The 17060-nt window shown below is 36.2% G+C and overlaps 2 protein-coding genes across 5 annotated transcripts in view; one reads left to right on the forward strand and one right to left on the reverse strand.

Moving 5' to 3' along the window:
- The first annotated feature begins 942 nt into the window (after positions 1-942).
- LOC105049467 (SNF1-related protein kinase regulatory subunit gamma-like PV42a) lies at positions 943-4376 on the forward strand. The gene is made up of 3 exons (XM_010929120.4): positions 943-1510; positions 1661-2000; positions 3845-4376. Exons 1-3 carry the CDS (start codon positions 1011-1013, stop codon positions 4226-4228), a joined length of 1224 nt encoding a protein of 407 aa, XP_010927422.1. The 5' UTR covers positions 943-1010; the 3' UTR covers positions 4229-4376.
- A 385-nt stretch (positions 4377-4761) lies between these two features.
- Positions 4762-17060, reverse strand: part of LOC105049468 (ras-related protein RHN1) — a 30140-nt gene continuing 17841 nt past the window's right edge. For 2 of the 4 annotated variants that reach the window (XM_029265864.2, XM_029265863.2), the window contains exons 2-8: positions 8657-8734; positions 8362-8529; positions 7597-7645; positions 6836-6909; positions 6121-6233; positions 5246-5339; positions 4762-5164 (exon numbers count right to left, since the gene is read on the reverse strand). In XM_029265864.2, coding sequence (XP_029121697.2) covers positions 5150-5164; positions 5246-5339; positions 6121-6233; positions 6836-6909; positions 7597-7645; positions 8362-8529; positions 8657-8719 — 576 coding nt within the window. In that variant the 5' untranslated portion in view covers positions 8720-8734 and the 3' untranslated portion in view covers positions 4762-5149. Of the gene's footprint in view, positions 5165-5245; positions 5340-6004; positions 6234-6835; positions 6910-7596; positions 7646-8361; positions 8530-8656; positions 8735-17060 lie in introns of those variants that run through there. The other 2 variants (XM_010929121.4, XM_073262212.1) reach the window with 2 other exon arrangements.

Consider the following 17060-nt stretch of genomic DNA (forward strand, 5'->3'; position numbering starts at 1 on the left):
TCATGTGAGTTGGTTAGAAGCTTTTATGCCCGGTTAGGGATTAGACTGAAATTCACCAGTGGAAGTGGGAAATCATTAGGTTGCAAACCTGGCTGATGTGGAATTTTTAAAGGCCAAGTTCCTCGTAAACTTGGCATGTTAACAACGTTCCACGAGTTTTTTAAATTTCTCAGAGTTGTGGACAAATTTTCTATTACTATTAACAATATTGCATAATTTTTTTATTTAAAAAAAAAGGAAATAACATGTGTTGCACATTTTAGAACTATCACTTGCAGTTGTTCATGTTAATTTCAGATTTAGCCTATATCTGAATGCGAGTCCTCAATAATAACATGCAAGTAATTCAATAATTTTGCAGTCTCAGTTTGGTTATTGTGCCATAGTACGGAGCAAGTCAATTTGTTTCTTGTGCTAAAATACTATTTCTGGTTTATTATCACAGTTTATTCTTGATTAATTATGAGATTTTGAATACCAGTCTCAAAGATTTTGAACGACACTTGCACGATTTTTTCAAAATTTCTACCAATCTTGAGAAACTAGCACGAGTCTGTGACGCTTGGTATACCAGTTTTGAAAAAAAAAAAAAAAAAAGTTTGTACAAATTTATAAAGGATAGAATTGAGAATAGGGGGAACATAATGAATCCAAATGACCATTATTCTCATTCTACCCAACAAAAAAGAAAAAACTATTCTTCTCGGACACCAGTCTGTTTGACGCTGAGCGGACGGCCCTTATTATATCGAACTCGTGTACCATCATGTCACGCAGTAAGGCAGCAGATGGTGGTCAAGCGGTGAGATCCACCCACCAAGTGTTCCCTGCCACAAGCTCCACGTCGACCAAGTGCAGCCGTGGCAGCAGCCACGCTGATGCTCCTTCCGCCACGTGGCCTCATCACCACCGGCATGCTTCTTCAGAGTTTGGAGTCCCGTCGCTATCGGTCTCTCTCTTTTAATTAGCAGTTTGCAGCGCAGCGGCAAGAGGAAAAGAGAAGAAAGGGGATGGAGAAGTCGGCGTTGGAAGAGAAGCAGCCAAAGGAAGTGGTAGAGGAGGATGTAATGGAGTTGGCGGAGGAGAGGAAGAAGAAGCCGAGGAAGGGCCCGTGCGGTTGGCTGAGAGAGAGGAAGGTCCGGGAGTTGGTCCTGGGGAAGCGGCGGCTGGTGGAGGTCCCCTACACCGCCACCCTGGCCCACACCCTGAACGCCCTCGTAGCCAACCGCGTCGCCGCCGTCCCCGTCGCCGCCCCGCCCGGCCACTGGATCGGCGCGGGGGGCTCCATGATCCTCGAGTCCGACAAGGCCACCGGCGCCATCCGCAAGCACTACATCGGCATGGTAACCATGGTGGACATCCTCGCCCATATCGCCGAGGAGGATCATGCTGCTCATGACTACTCTGCCCCCGCACCAGACCTCGACGTTCGGATGGCGGTCCCCGTCTCCTCTATCATCGGTCATTCTCTGGAAGGGCTCAGCTTGTGGACCCTTAATCCCAACACAAGGTACGTAGTCAGTACTAGTCATCCTTCTGCTGTACGTTCTCTATCGAATCATGCATGATTAACCTGATGATGAGGTGGACGTTGTTGATCTTCATGTCTGGTGGTGACGACGATAGATGATTGAGTACACCGTTTTCTTTGTATTCGCAGCATTTTAGATTGTATGGAATCATTTAGCAAAGGAGTCCACCGAGCTCTAGTTCCACTTGAAAGTCATGCAGATCACGTTATTGCGGTAGAACTCGTGGAGGCATCACCTGGTTACAGAATGCTCACCCAAATGGATCTTTTAGCTTTCCTAAAAGAGAATAGCCAGGAGTTGAAGGATGCACTGTCATGTGGCGTTCAGGGGTTAGGAGCAATCAATGAGAACGTTTTTGCTGTAACAGAATATACGACGGTCATCGAAGCTATCAGATCCATGAGAAGTGCTTCTCTGAATGCTGTTCCTGTAGTCGAATCTCCCGGAGATGGCCAACCGCTTCAAGATGTAAGTTGATTATATATTCGAGTCCATCGCATTCACTTGTGTTATGTCCATGCTTAGAATAGGTTTACTAATGCGGTAAGCTCAACTGCGATGCTCTATGTTACTTTAATTTCTGTCCTTCGCGATCATCTCGTCTCGCCCTGTGTAAAATGATATCCCGCTGTTCACTTTAATTTGGCCAAAATTTGTTCTTGAATATCAGATCAGAGCTGATGCGGTTGCGGTTTGAGCCACTCAGCTATTACACTTGATATTGTTTCATTCTCTGATGTCAAATTAATTTACACCGCGAAGGTCCACCCATTAATTCCTAGATTAATTATTTCATCTGGCATAAGAAGAAAATTAAGAGTGGTAGTAACTGCACTCTCGTGGTTCGATTAGGAAGCTTGGGGTTTAAATGTCATATTTTCTTGATTTCCATCTCCTCATTGGCGAACAAAAGAAGTTTAGAATGAGTACTGCAGTGGCTTCATCCGACAATGACCATTATCTAATTTTGTTTATTTATTTATTTTTTCCCGAGCCGCCATCCTTTAATCATGAACATTGGTTCATACCGTTCCAGGTGGCATTAAGTGGTAAAAAAGAATCTTCATCATGTTTCTGTTTGCATTTAACTTGTAGGCCTCAAGTGTAGCTATCTTTGTTCCTGTTTCTTATGTTGCTTCCACCTGAGTTGAGAAATCATGCAATTTCCGTTGGTTGTTTTGTGCAAAATAAGATCAGCCATGCTCATTCAGACAAGTTCCCATTGTCAGATTATCCTTGTAATGAATGAAATCAGCTATATATTATATCTGGGGATCATCATTTGAATCAATTTTATTCGATCAAGTAACTTGGTTCGGTGCTACTTCAATACGAAATAACTCTGCCCTCATCAGAAATTTATAGTTATCGTGGTCGCTGATATCATTTATATTATTATTATGTCATTGATTCACTCTGACTAACACGGTAACTGCTTCTACCGAGTTACATTTGAAGCTCTGGGTTGGCATGACTACAGCGAATGCCCTTTATACCTGATTTACTACTTTCAACCACATTTGACCGTATCTGTTACCACCGCTGTTGATAAAAGCCATAACAAGATTTAACAGAAGAAATAATGGTTGGCAGCTAGTTTCCAAAAAGGTGCAGTAGTTGGTGCTCTTCCAGGTTCAATAGTTTTAAGGATGTCATGGATCGCTCCCATTCAGCGTTCTCAATTGCATCAAGTGGACGCCTTAAGGGAACCGACCGACCGACCGACCATTCTTGCTTCCACTCCAAACGGAAGCAACAGAGCCACCACTAGTTACAGAGGCCTGGAAAAGATTAGGGAACAGAGAGCAGAGAGTGATAGTGGCAGACCAGGAATCATTCCAAAATCTATTCGAACACCTTTGCCCGGAACAAGAGAGAGAAAGACAGCACCAGAATGGATCTAACTTGGAAATGTCTCGGCATAATGGAGAAAGCTTGCGGGGCACCTTACTGGATCGGATACCATATTTCTTGGCGGATATAATTAGCAAGTCTTGTAAATTAGTTTAACCCAGAGATCTACCTTAGAATTATAGAATTTCCGCCTCCATTTAGCATGAAGTCCATCATCGAATTCAGCAATGTTTTTAATCCCAAGGCAAGTTTTGATTTGCGAACACTACGAGTTCATCAAGCATGAAAAGCTGGATATTTGATTTGCAACTTTCCACAAATAAGCTTTTCTTATTCTATCAATTTTCTCCATTGAATCAGTAGTGGTAAGTAGTATATTTCCTATACACGCGCGCGCGCGCGCACACGCACACACTATGCTCGTGCTAACTCGCTAGCGAGTGCTATTTGATTTGCAGGGAAGGGGGAAGAGGCTGGCAGACACATTCTCTGCGACAGATTTAAGGGGATGCCCCATTGGTCTGTTGCAGTCCTGGTTATCCATGAGCATCATGGAATTTAAAGGAAGGGTATCAATGAGGGAAACTGCCGCGCCTCATCCTCATCATGATACAAAACTTGCACCAAGGAAGCTCATCACATGCGACCCCGGGACGAACCTGGCCCAGGTTATGGAGGAGATGGTGGAAGGCGACGTGCACAGAGTGTGGGTCGTAGACCGAGATGGGTTGCTCATGGGGCTCGTCTCCCTTACGGACATGCTGCGGGTTATTAGAGAATCTGTGTTACTGGCTGATCGGGAGCTGGTGTCGGAAGTCGTTCCTGATCATGGGCCCACTTGATGATCTTTTTCAGGTTTTAATGGTGTTCTCCGGTAACCTTTTCAACACTCCTGTATGTAATGGAGTTGATTTGCTACGTTTTTTGGATGAGGGAACTTTCGGATCTTAAGAATAGGAAACAAATAATTGTGGCTTTTGAAAACTGTGGCCATATATGCTTCTCTATTCTCTAATATGTGGCGATGCTCCTCAAGCTGGACATTACAAGATTTCCAATTTTAAGCTGCAGGATGGGCGAAGAACTTGGGATCCAGACGATGATGCCCGCCCGACATTTGTCACGGTTTACGCGTGGGCAAGAAATCCCAATCATCAAGAACTCCTAAAAAATTGATTCTGGTGTCCTGAAGATAGAAAGAATATTAAAAGAAAACCACCTCATCATTGGAGAAAACATTAACATGTGATGAGAGGCAGATACTTATACAATCGGACCGACTTTGGCTACTCACGAAGTGAGAAGGCTAATCACGAAGTAAGTTTCATGTTAAGCCCGATGACGAAAATGTACACAAGGAGGTGGAGCGAGCTGATGGCAAAATAGAGATGCAAATATATAGGCCGGTCGGCAGGTCAAATAAATATTACGAGGTGTTTGGGGGGCCGGCTCGATTTAAAACTTCAGGTGTCTTCAAACTCTTGGTACAAATACAGGAGGCAGAATCAGTCGAGTTCATAACGAAGAATTTCATTGTAAGACATTCGAGTCACAGAGCCTTCTCAAAGAATTTACAAATGCTCGAAAGCAATTCGAGATCATGCGACAAGGTCACAATTAGCAAAAGAGACCAGCGAATCTAAAGAGAAGGCCTTCTATTCTTTCAACCATTAATTATGTGGAACAGCAAAAGAGCCTTCTTCTCCTCCTATCTCGTGTTCGAGTGTGCAGATTCGTACCGGTTGGGCGTGTAGGTCGGGCTTTCACCACTCTCTTTGCTGGGGACAAAGTTACAAAGCGATCATCATACGGGGAAATCTTAACAAAATGTTGAGAGTATGGCTGTGGATCATACGTACCCGTCTCATAAAAGAGTTCACTGACATTTTGAGCTGTCTTTGCTGAAGTTTCGATAAAAAATAACCCATTCTCCTGAGCATATAACACACCTTCCTGAAGAGTAGTCGAAAGAAGCTTGATCGATATATAATTCTTGGAAAATAGATTGTAATAATATTACAACATGCAATAGCAATCATAGTGGATGTCATAAAGCAAACTAAAGGACCTCTCAACAATTAAATATGCAGCGCAGGACGACATGATGTAGCTCCAATTCCCAGTCACTGGCTAATTCCAAGTATCCATCGTAACCACGTTAGGTGATATGATCACAATTGTGACCTGCTTTCTTTGTAGCATTTCATCAACTTAAGATATTATGCATGCTTTACTATTGAGCCATCTGAAAAAAAGAGAGAAGACTCCCCGATGAAGCAGCCATCAGCCTGGCCCTGGATTAAATATGGTTGACATATAACATTGTTGCAAATCTCCAATTTATGTAGTACCCAATATTTTGGATGCTATTTTGAGTTGACTTAGTACAACAAAGATCCAGGTTAATGAGATTAAATCTAAAGAATAACATATTTGGATATTATCAAGTCGAACAACAGAGCAGCCCTTCTAATATTAAGACTTATACAAGAAACTAGTTGATCCTCAACGAGATAATTAGTCATGTTCATGTTTCAGTTGCTGGCGCATAAACTAGAATAGCTGAGAAATTAGTTTGCATTGCTATTCTACAAGAAACAACAGAAAACGGCTTGCTCTTTTAGTTCTGAATAATTCATTATATTGAACATCACAAGTCTACCAACAGCTACATAAAAACTTGCTCGTACGCTTATCCACCGAACAACATTAAGAAGGCAGCTTGATGATTGACCTTCCAGATTTAGACTTCTTCTTCTTCTTCTTCTTCTTTTTTGTTTTGCGATTGAAGTTATTCGTGTTAATCCCAGTTCTGTAATCCTGACCCATAAGTTCTGGGACTAGCTCCTGTTAATTGATACATTTGGTTCTCCATGAATAGAAGGCTCTTATAAAACTTCGTTAAAATATCAGATATGCCAAGCGACTCAAAATTAAAAAAGTAAGTGCTTCTTGAAACAATGACTCGAATTAGCGTGCAAATATACTGAATACCATTAATCAAATTTGTCTCCAAGGTCAATTCTGTTTGTTAATACATTCATAACTCTATAAATAATTAACAATTTCTTTGCTAATCATTTATAAAATTATGGGCAGTGCCTTTCTTACATAAAATTCTAACCCCATTCCCAATCAGCACATGAAATGACTCGGATTGCTGTGCAGATCCACTGAATGTCATTAATATAATTTGTCGCCAAGGCATTGACAATTTTATAAATGATTAACAATTCTCTTCGTTAATCACTTATAAAATTATAGATAACGCCTTTCTTACATTAAAATTCAAACCCCCATTGTTCCCAATCAGCACTCTAAGCACCTTGTTTTCATTGTAGTTATTGCTTCCTTACGAACTAATGACCAGTGGCAAAAGACCAGCTTAGAGGTAACAGGAGTAGAGAATCAAAACTACATAAAGATAGCAGGTATTATCTACTTCATACCTCATTATCCACCTGCCTCTTTGTCTCCAAGTCAGCCTTGTTAGCCACCAATGCCATCACCAAATGTGGATTTCCTTAGAATGGAATCAACTATCATTAAAAATGGAATATTAAACATGAAGACTATGACTAATTTAGTGAACATAAACAGGTAAAATTTAACAATATTAAAAATATGTGCAGAAATTCAAGAACGTTGAAGACATCATATCTACAGTCATCGAAGACACAGGATGACCAGCTTTTCCTCTTACAATTTTTGATATATTAAGGCAACCCACTCTAGGTGGTTGACCTTTATCCTAGGATGGGCAATGGTCATTAATGTCTAGTTACATTGATTTTGTAAATGTTTGATGCAAGAAAAACATCATAAAACGGCCCAATTGCTTCAAATGCAGCCCAAGAGTAAGCAGTAAAAGACAAATCACATCTTGTTCAACATCCTTCTGCACTTATATGTATGCCAAAGGTTTGACAGAAAATTATTATCAGTTCTTCCTATTGAGGTATCAAAAAGCATGTTACTGGAATTGAAGCTTCTCTATATCCAAATTGCAGGTGGAAATAAAGTGTGGCTTTAGATAAGAAATTTCAGTTGAACATGAACCACACTTAGTGGAGTATGGACCATTTAAATGAAATGCTCTTGGTTAAACATGAATAAGTGAGTAGTAAAATATGAATTGAACTAATTGAAATGCTTTTATATATCTAGAATTGGAGGTGGAAAAGCAATAATTTAGATCACCACAATTCACCTTGTCTTTGAAGTTCTTGAACCCACTTTTTTGCTCGATTAAATGAATCCTGGAGGCAAAGAAACAGAGACATTTCAAATGAGAAGTAACCATTAACAAAAACAGTATGAAATGCAAATAGATACTGATCAATAAGTAAGTATTCACCAATTCTGCTTGTATCATAAAAAATGCTCACTTAGAAAAGGAAAACAAGGCCCCAAAATTTTCCACGAAGAGATAATCATGTCTATTCTACAAAAGGTGGAAGGAATAAATGAATAAATATCCAATTGAATCAGTTGGTGATATGGAGATGTGGTGTTCTTTGATCTTTACAAGCCATCAAAATACAAGGGGAATACAAAATAAGCATTAATTTATCCAGTGAATGTTGCAGAAAAAATGCTCCAAGCACATAAGATGAATATTTCAGAGACAAGAATATTGAGATAAACATGTGGCGGATGTAGGGAGGATAGCAGAGAGAATATGTTCACACTTTCGTTACTACTGATGTTAATATTGATAGTTATATTGATACCAATAATGATGATGATTATTATAGTTATAACAATTAGATCACAATAACATTCCTTTTTTTTTAAAAAAAAGGAAAACAATTCCAGTTTGCTATCACTCTTCCTAGAAAATAAAAATATCATAATAATTTTCTTTACAACAAAAGCATACATATGTTAGTTTCTGCATTTCTAAAAGTGAGAACAGCAGCAAAATGGTTCAATTTCCTGGCACTAATTTTCAAATTGTTAATAAATGACTTACCGTGCTTGAGATGTCATATACAACAACAGCTGCAGCTGCACCACGGTAGTACATGGGAGCCAAGCTATGATATCGTTCTTGCCCAGCTGTGTCCCATATATCAAATTTTACAGTTGCTTCATTCAGCGATAGTATTTGAGAAAAGAAGGCCGCTCCAATTGTAGATTCCTGGAGACACACTAACTGTCAGGTATGTCTTTTTTTTTTTTTGGTAGAAACTGTCAGGTGCGTCTTCACTATCAATCATATGCAAATAAATCAAAGCAGGAGGTGAAAACAGGAACCCAAAACAAACCTGACAATCAAAAAACTGGCCTTTGACAAATCTCAGCGCTATACTTGTCTTGCCTGTTCCCATATCCCCAAGAAGCACCTGGATGGAAAAAAGTTGTATCTCATATGCTATATATCCCATGCCTAATCATTTGGACAATGTGTTCTTCAATTTAAAACTTTTAAGGCCTAATATACATTATATACCAAGAAAAAGAGGGCTAATATATATATATATATATATATTATATATATATATATATATATATATATATGATATTGTGAGATGTATGTCCTATAAGCCAATCCGACTGACATATATATTTATTTTAAAATATAATTTTATATTTGATATCTATAAAATTGGTTATTTATTTCATTCATATTGTATATATATATTTATGAATCATCCAAGGAATTAATAAAATGATGACGCATATTCCTAAGAGTTGAAAATTTGAGACATGTGTCATTGGTGATTAATTCCTAAATACTTTCGATCAATGGATCATCATGGAGATGATGATTGATCTGGATAGATTGATGTACGGATCGCTTTCTTTTTAAGATAGACAAGTCTCGAGTCTACAATATGAGGACACTGGAGCAAGAGTGTAAGTGATTGTTAGAGAATAAGGATACCGAGTGTAACCAATACGAAAAGTCACTGGGATGTCTACTCACTCATCAGTGATTTGCTCAATGTTGCAGTAGTATGATAGTCCTTTGACCTACGATGCCTCGACTATTCATAATGGGATTGCTGTTGTTTGACTGCACATATATTTGGTCGCCTAGCTATATAGATCCTTGCGGTGTATGTTGGCTATAGTAGATTCATTGTAGGAATAGGATATGCACTTATATAGAATCCATCGATCTTGATAGATAAGGGAGTTAGTCTTATATGATTTATGAGACAAGTTCAGAAGATCTTGGTCAGGACAGTGTGAATAGTGGAAAGAGTTTTCATAGTTTTGACATTAGGAACTCAAGTTGAATAAATTTGATATGTGACAGATGATGGAGTTTGATGAAATATTTTACAATCTCCATGTTATCAGAACTCACAATAGAAGAAATATATTACACAGTAATTGCACCTAGAGGTTCACCTATTCATTTTGCTAGAATGCCGCTACATGCTGTTAGACATCACTGGTGGATTGTGAGACTCATGAGAATTATTTTAATGATCAATAATTCTTAATGAGTGAGTTAGAATTGTTCCAATCTATTGAAAGGAGTTTCAATGATATTGTTGATGGGGGATCACAATATTTTTCACTATCAGATATAATAGAATCTATGGGGTCACACACATAAAAGGTTGTGTCTGATTAGATGGTTAGATTTAAGTTGACATATCAAAGGTTGATAAGTTAAAATTTGACAATATCAAAGAGTTGACACAGTCAAACCTAAAGGTAATAGAATTCTTTATGAGATAAAGATTTTGATTTGATCAAAGTTTACGCCCCTTTAGACTCTATCTCTAAAAGAGTTTTGCATTCAAAGGACTCCTTTTCCCGTGAGATGTGCTCCACCTTTCTTACGTGACTTTCCCCATGCCTAAGGCTTCACGCTAATTTTTTTTATGCCAAAAAAGTAAAGTTCCCCATTTGAGTTGGACTCTTGGCGCCCAAGTGTTGGGATGCCCAAAAAAGTTGTTAGCATGTGGTGGAGTCCTAATAGAAGAAGATTTCTTGTGCACCCTAACTCCTCATGTAAGGAGTTCACGATCACGCCCAAGTACTTCATGTGTGGGAGAAATTTACATGAGAAAGAGTTTCCCATGCGTCCTTGAGATCACACCCCATGAGAGTCCATGAGCCTTGGAATTCTTGATGCCTAAAAGGGTTTTACGTGAAGGTGTTTGCGCCCCCTTTTTGGCTTCTAATCTCTCTTTCATGCCCTCTTGGAACCATGCCTAATCTCTTTCATGCCCAAGCCTCTTAACATGAAAAAGGTTTTCACGTATTAGAGATATGCATTCCTTTTATTTTTCACGCCATTCTTCATGCCTCTTTGGATACTTCACGCCTCAAGCCAACACGCCCAAGTATTGGACATCCTAGGTTTTCTATATGAAGGTGTTCCAATGTCCAAGGGTTGGATGTCGAAGAGAAAAGAGCCTTGAGAAGGCTTACGCCCAAGAAGAGTTCTTGAGAGAAGGAAAGAAAAAGAGGAAAGAGAGAAAGACAGCACTGGATTTTCTTAAGAAGAAAATCAAGAAAGGATCAAGAAAGGTTTCTGATCCATTCATGTGCACAGCATGATCTGTGAAGAGAAAAAGTTGAAATTCTTAAGAAAGATTTTTAGCACAAAAAGAAAAAAAAATTACTATAAAAAAAATCTCTGCAAAAAAGCTAGCATCTCGATAAGGTCATATTCTCGATCAGATGATAATCTAGTGTAAATACCTATAGAGGCTGGACGCTTGTACGACTTCAAAAGAACCGTAAAAATATCTATGACCATCAAATTATGATGAAGAACTATCCACATAAAGATGAAGATTTGATCTTCCTTCTCTTAATCTTAATCTTAATAATTATGAGGAATTCGGATTGATTCGAGATGAGATCTTGCACAATTAATCTGAAAAATTAATTTTATCCACTATATGATTAATTAAATTTTTATTTTATTCTTTCATTGCGTATATCAATCAGCCCCTAATTTCTAAGATATACCCCTTTCCCAATAGCTTAATTTTTGGGATGTAGTAGTTTGTTAATGTGTATCAGAATTTGGGGGCCAAATCAATTTTCCTTTAGTTCACCCACTTGCCATCTCGTCTTTTCTTCTCTTGACTTGTTTTCAGTTATTTTCTTACATTTCTCTTGGCTTATTTATGCCTTTATATGCATGGTCAGGGCTGAACACAAGGGCAAGGGTTAAGGCCTGAGATGCATTGTTAGCCCATTTCCTAATACCTTAAGCTACTGGAATCTAGTGGTTAGTGAACAAGAAGAAGCATAGGATACATTCTCCACCAGAGTCCAAACTAAAAAACATTATGTTGTGGAGAAATACATTCTAACCAGAGTGGAATACTCAATGAAAACTTTTAAAAGAATCTGATTGAGAATGAAGTAAATAAATTGAAGTGAAAGATGAAATAGAATTTAGCACCTGACATAATGGGGTAGGAGCAAGACCCCATACTTTAGAATGTACAAGATCAAATGAAAAAAAATCAAATCGAATCACTAAGAGAAGAGGGCAATGTAGGTTTTTTTGGCTAATTTATAGTTCATACAGCATGATTCTTTTTATAAGTTTTTCTTATAATTTAGTTGGTAGTATTCATGCAACTCCCTAATTTTATATTTAGGACTTATTATTTTATGATAAATATCATGAAAAAGTTAATAAACTTTCTCATTGACCAACTTATCCTCGTTCTTATGCTTTTCAAGATGAATAAGTTACTTTTTCATGGATAGTATTTATCCATAAAATGAAAAAAAATCTTACCCACCTAGGGGTGGCTAAATTATTTTTTCATTAATCAGAAAAATAACCTTTTTAATTCATTCCTAATATACCCTTAACCTTATATTATAATATAATATAATATAATATATAATAATATTTATATAATATATCATTATAATATAATTAATATATTATAATATAAAATAATATACTATATTATATTTTAATATAATATATTATAATAATATATAACAATGTAATAATATAATATATTTTATATTTAATAATATGTACTAATATAATATATTATACTATATTATTATATATAATAATATTATATATATTAAATTATATTAACATAAGATATTGATATAATATAATATTATAATATAATAATAATAATATAATAATATAATAATAAAATATTATAATATATTAATATATAATAATATAATAATATATTATATTATATTATTCTATATCATTATACTATTATATATAATAATATTTATATAATAAAGAGTAATATAAAAAATATGAATAGATCATAGCAACTTATCTAGAAAACTAGTAATGCAAAAGAATATAGATAACTGATTCTTGAGCCATTTTCTAATGTATTAAAGAATATGAATAAATTATTTTTCTATCTAAATATTATCTGAAAAATATTTATCCAAAAAGATATAGATTCATGGATAAATTTTTTATCTTCAAGAACTGACCCTTAATAAAAAGCTATTACATTCATAGCATGACCAAGCCATTAGATTCATATAGTTTTTGTTTGCAACGTTGCAATAATTTTTTTTTTGTTAGCCAAAAAAATCCACTACAGAAGTTTTAGATGTTAAGAATTTTTTCATGGATCTTATGTAGAAGATTAGAATACAAAATCATAATTAAAGAATAGATCTCCATATATAAGAGATTCATAAATCCCATAAAAATTTAGAATATAGAATAATTTTGAGATTTAGGATACATACCTATATTCATCATTGATTCTCATTGGTTAATCAATCATGGATGCTCAGACGAACACCAAAAATTAAATCCTTCTCCTTAGCTTCTTCTCAACAGGCGGCTATTTGATGGGACAAGCCTAAAAACTAATCTCATGATATTATAGAAAGTAGAGAGAGGACCTAGCCATTCAAAACTAACCCTAACAGGCTTTTTCATCATGGACTTAAGTCGGATTCAGGCCTATACTATACCGCCCCAACCACACTATCCAATGTAAGGTGCGTATAGCTCAAAACACCAGAATCACAAACAATATCGGCTTACATGCATATCCATTAATCTGGATCATATAATCAGTTCGTTTTTAATAAAATAAAATAATTAATTAAGTAATAGTAGTCGATAATTAAAAAAATTCTCATATTCTTTCGTTTAGGCAACATTAATTATGATTTTAAAATTTTAAAAATATTTTATTTTAAAAATAACTCTTGGACTGAACAATAGAAAACACAGTATGTGGCCATGATTTTAAAAATATATTTTTATAGACAGCATCTTGAAATTGACTAGATTCAATAGTATCAATCATGCTGAATCATGAGAGTTATTGCATCCTGTATTTGACACAAAACTTATCCATGGTTATAAACATCATCAATACTATCAACATGAATCTGGATGTGGTAGTGTAGTAAGAAAATAACATCCAAAAGTGATCCAAGCACATTCTATTTTCATTATCGGTCTTCCAATTTCTCTTCAATATGCTTGGATACAAAATAAGTAAGAAAAATTTTAATAGCTTCAACAATAAGCTATTATGTCTCACATACTCAATATGGTATCGATAACGAGATAGCACAACATATCTGAGACATGACATCTGATCTCAGGTTTCATATAACAGGTATATAAACAAGAAATATCTCTAAGTGTACTAAAATAAATATGCAACATAACCAAAAGAATTAATACAAATGTACAATCAATTTATCATATCAACAATGTATATGAATATTCATCATAGGTGAATGAGATAAAAAAGATCCATAACAATAAAATATTAATAAATATAAATACAAAGTCACTCCCACAAATCAAGTACATAAAAGAAACTCAATATATCTATATTTTTAACAAGCTTTGTAAAGCATATAGGCTTCAAAACCTTGGTCAGAGGATTAGCCAACATGGACTATATATCTATGTGCTAATAGTTATGTCCCCTTTCATCATAAGATCTCTTATTGTCAGATACTTTAGCTCCAAATATTTATCTCCATTGAAAGATTTATTATTTTTTATAAAGAATACAACAGCTCTATTATCACAATAGATTGTCAGTGGTTTGATGATAGAATGAACAACTCATAGTACTACAATAAGATTTCTGAATCAAATGCTTAAGTAGCAGTCCTATAACAGGCAATGAATTCAGCTTGCATAGTAGAAGCAGTCAGGATCTGTTTAACACTCCTCCAGGATACTGCATCCCTAGCTAACATAAAAATTTATTCTGAAATTGATTTAAAATCATCAGGACATCCAGCAAGATCTAAATCTGAATACCCCATCAAAATCTTCTATACATAAGCATATAGTCCTCGATTTTCTATAAGTATCTCATTACTCTTTTTGCAACAACCCAATATTGAAAGCCTGGGTTTGATAGATACTTACCAAGAACTCTCATTATGAAGGCAATGTTAGGTCTAGTGCAAACCTGAGTATACATCAGACTCCCTATAGCACTGACATAAGATAATTCTTCATTTGATCTTTCTTTAGCTCATTCTTGGGGCACTGATCTTTACTAAACTTATCATCCTTGGCAACAGGCATATCACATGGTTTGCAATTCTGTATATTAAATCTTTCAAAAATTCTGTTAATGCATATATGCCCTTTGTGACAAATCCAACAGATGATGTGATCTATCCCCTGTGGATTTCAATACTTAGGATAAAGATTGCCTCCCCAAGGTCTTTCATATCAAAAGTTTTAAATAGCATTTGTTTAGTCTCATTAAGCAAATTAAAATTACTACTGGTAAGCAAGATATCATCAACATATAAAATAAGAAAGATAAACTTACTTCCATTGATTTTGAGATAGATGCACTGATTAATCTTATTTTTCTCAAAACCAAGAGAGGTTACCACCTCATCAAATTTCAAGTATAATTGCCAAGATGCTTGTTTCAAGCCATAAATGGACTTCTTCAACTTGCAGACTAAATGCTCTCTTTCACTTTTCTGAAAATACTTAGGCTATTTCATATGCACTTCCTCACTGACATTAGCATTTAGGAAAGCAGTTTTAATGTCCATTTGATGAAGCTCCAAGTCATAATAAGCCATTAAAAATATAATGATTCTGAAGAAATCCTTTAAGGATACTGGAGAGAAAGTTTCAGTGTAGTCAATTCCTTCTCTCTGAGTAAAGCCTTTAGCAACTAATGTAAACTTGAAATGCTTAATTCTTCCTTAGAATCTTTTTTAGTCTTGTACACCCACTTACATCTAATAGGTTTACAATTCTTAGCAGGCTCAACAAGGTCCCACACTTCATTATTAGCTGTAGACTGTATTTTCTCCTTCATACCATCTATCCATAAATCAGATTGAGGACAGCTCATAGCATCATGATATATTACTAAATCAACCATATGCCCAATGTTATAGTCACTTTCCCCAAGGTAGATAAGAAAATTATCAAGAATGGCAGGCCTCCTCTGTCTGGTAGATCTTCTTAATGGTACCTCCTTAACAGGCTGAATTAGTTGAAGATTCTCAACATAAGTAGAAGGATCATGGGCTAAATATCCACTCTATCAATGGATCCAGAAATTATATTTTGATGTGATACAGATATAGAAATGGAGACAGTCTCAATCTGACTACTATAAACATCAATAGTCTAAAAAGATTCAACATCAACCACGTCAAGTTCTAAAAATTTAGCAGTCAGTGACTCTACAATTTTGTTACCTCTCCCAAGACTATAGAACTTATATTCTTTAGCATATTCTAGATACCTAATGAAATAACAACAACTGGTTCTGGGGTCAGTCTTTTTCTCTATCGGACTATATATTCTTACTTCTGCAGAATAATCCCAAATTCAGAAATAGTTTCAGCTAGGTTTTCTACCAATCCAAAGTTCGAAATATATTTTAGGCATAGATTTATTAGAAACTCTATTAAGAATATACAAAATAGTTTTAAAAGCCTCACCCCATAGATATTCTGACAAATTAGATCTACTCATCATGCTCCTTATCATATCTTTAAGGGTGCGATTATGCCTCTCGACTACACCATTCTACTCAGAGCTATCAGACATAGTATATTAGGCAACAATCTCATAATCCTATAAGTATTTGACAAACGGACCCGTATGCTGTCTTGCCACATCATGTTTGCCATAATACTCACTCGATAATTAGATCTTACTATCTTGACGACCTTTTTCAATTATTTTTCAACTTCTATTTTGAAGATTTTAAATTTTTCAAGAGCTTCTGTTTTTTTTAAAATTAAATAAAGATAACCATATCGAGAAAAATCATTAATAAATATGATGTGTTGGTGCAAAAATCCGCTTGCGTCGGAGAAGCTGGAGTCGAGGGAGTCGCGGTCGCCGCCAGGACCTACAAAAGAAGTCTAAACCGGAGGTGGGGTTGCTCCGACAAGACCCTCCGACGCTCAAGTCAGTTCTCTGCCTCAATAAGAATGGAGTGCTCGAACGAAAATTTTAGCAGAATTTCTAGGTAAAAAGAGAGCTTAGAGAATAACGTATCTGGGGTCCCCCTTTTATAGGCGGAGGGAGCAACAGACTGAAAGCGATGTTTGTAACCGTCTGGCAGTGGGCTGCCCATGGTCAGGAGGAGTTTGTGGTGAAGAGTAGTGGAGTGGACCCGTGGCTATCACCGGGGCGTGCCACGTGGAGTCTGCCGCGGAGAGTGGAGCAGCGTCCGTTGTCGCGACTTGCCAGAAGATGGAAGAATC

The sequence above is a fragment of the Elaeis guineensis genome, chromosome 8 (genome assembly GCF_000442705.2).
Source record: "Elaeis guineensis isolate ETL-2024a chromosome 8, EG11, whole genome shotgun sequence".
In the NCBI taxonomy this organism is placed as follows: domain Eukaryota; kingdom Viridiplantae; phylum Streptophyta; class Magnoliopsida; order Arecales; family Arecaceae; genus Elaeis; species Elaeis guineensis.

What these genes read in the sequence shown, in the direction of transcription:
- LOC105049467 (XM_010929120.4), top strand. Translation starts at nt 1,011, where the DNA reads ATGGAGAAGTCGGCGTTGGAAGAGAAGCAGCCAAAGGAAGTGGTAGAG. An exon ending in ACCCTTAATCCCAACACAAG is followed by an intron (nt 1,511 to 1,660) that starts GTACGTAGTCAG and finishes TTGTATTCGCAG; the next exon opens with CATTTTAGATTGTATGGAAT. An exon ending in ATGGCCAACCGCTTCAAGAT is followed by an intron (nt 2,001 to 3,844) that starts GTAAGTTGATTA and finishes TTTGATTTGCAG; the next exon opens with GGAAGGGGGAAGAGGCTGGC.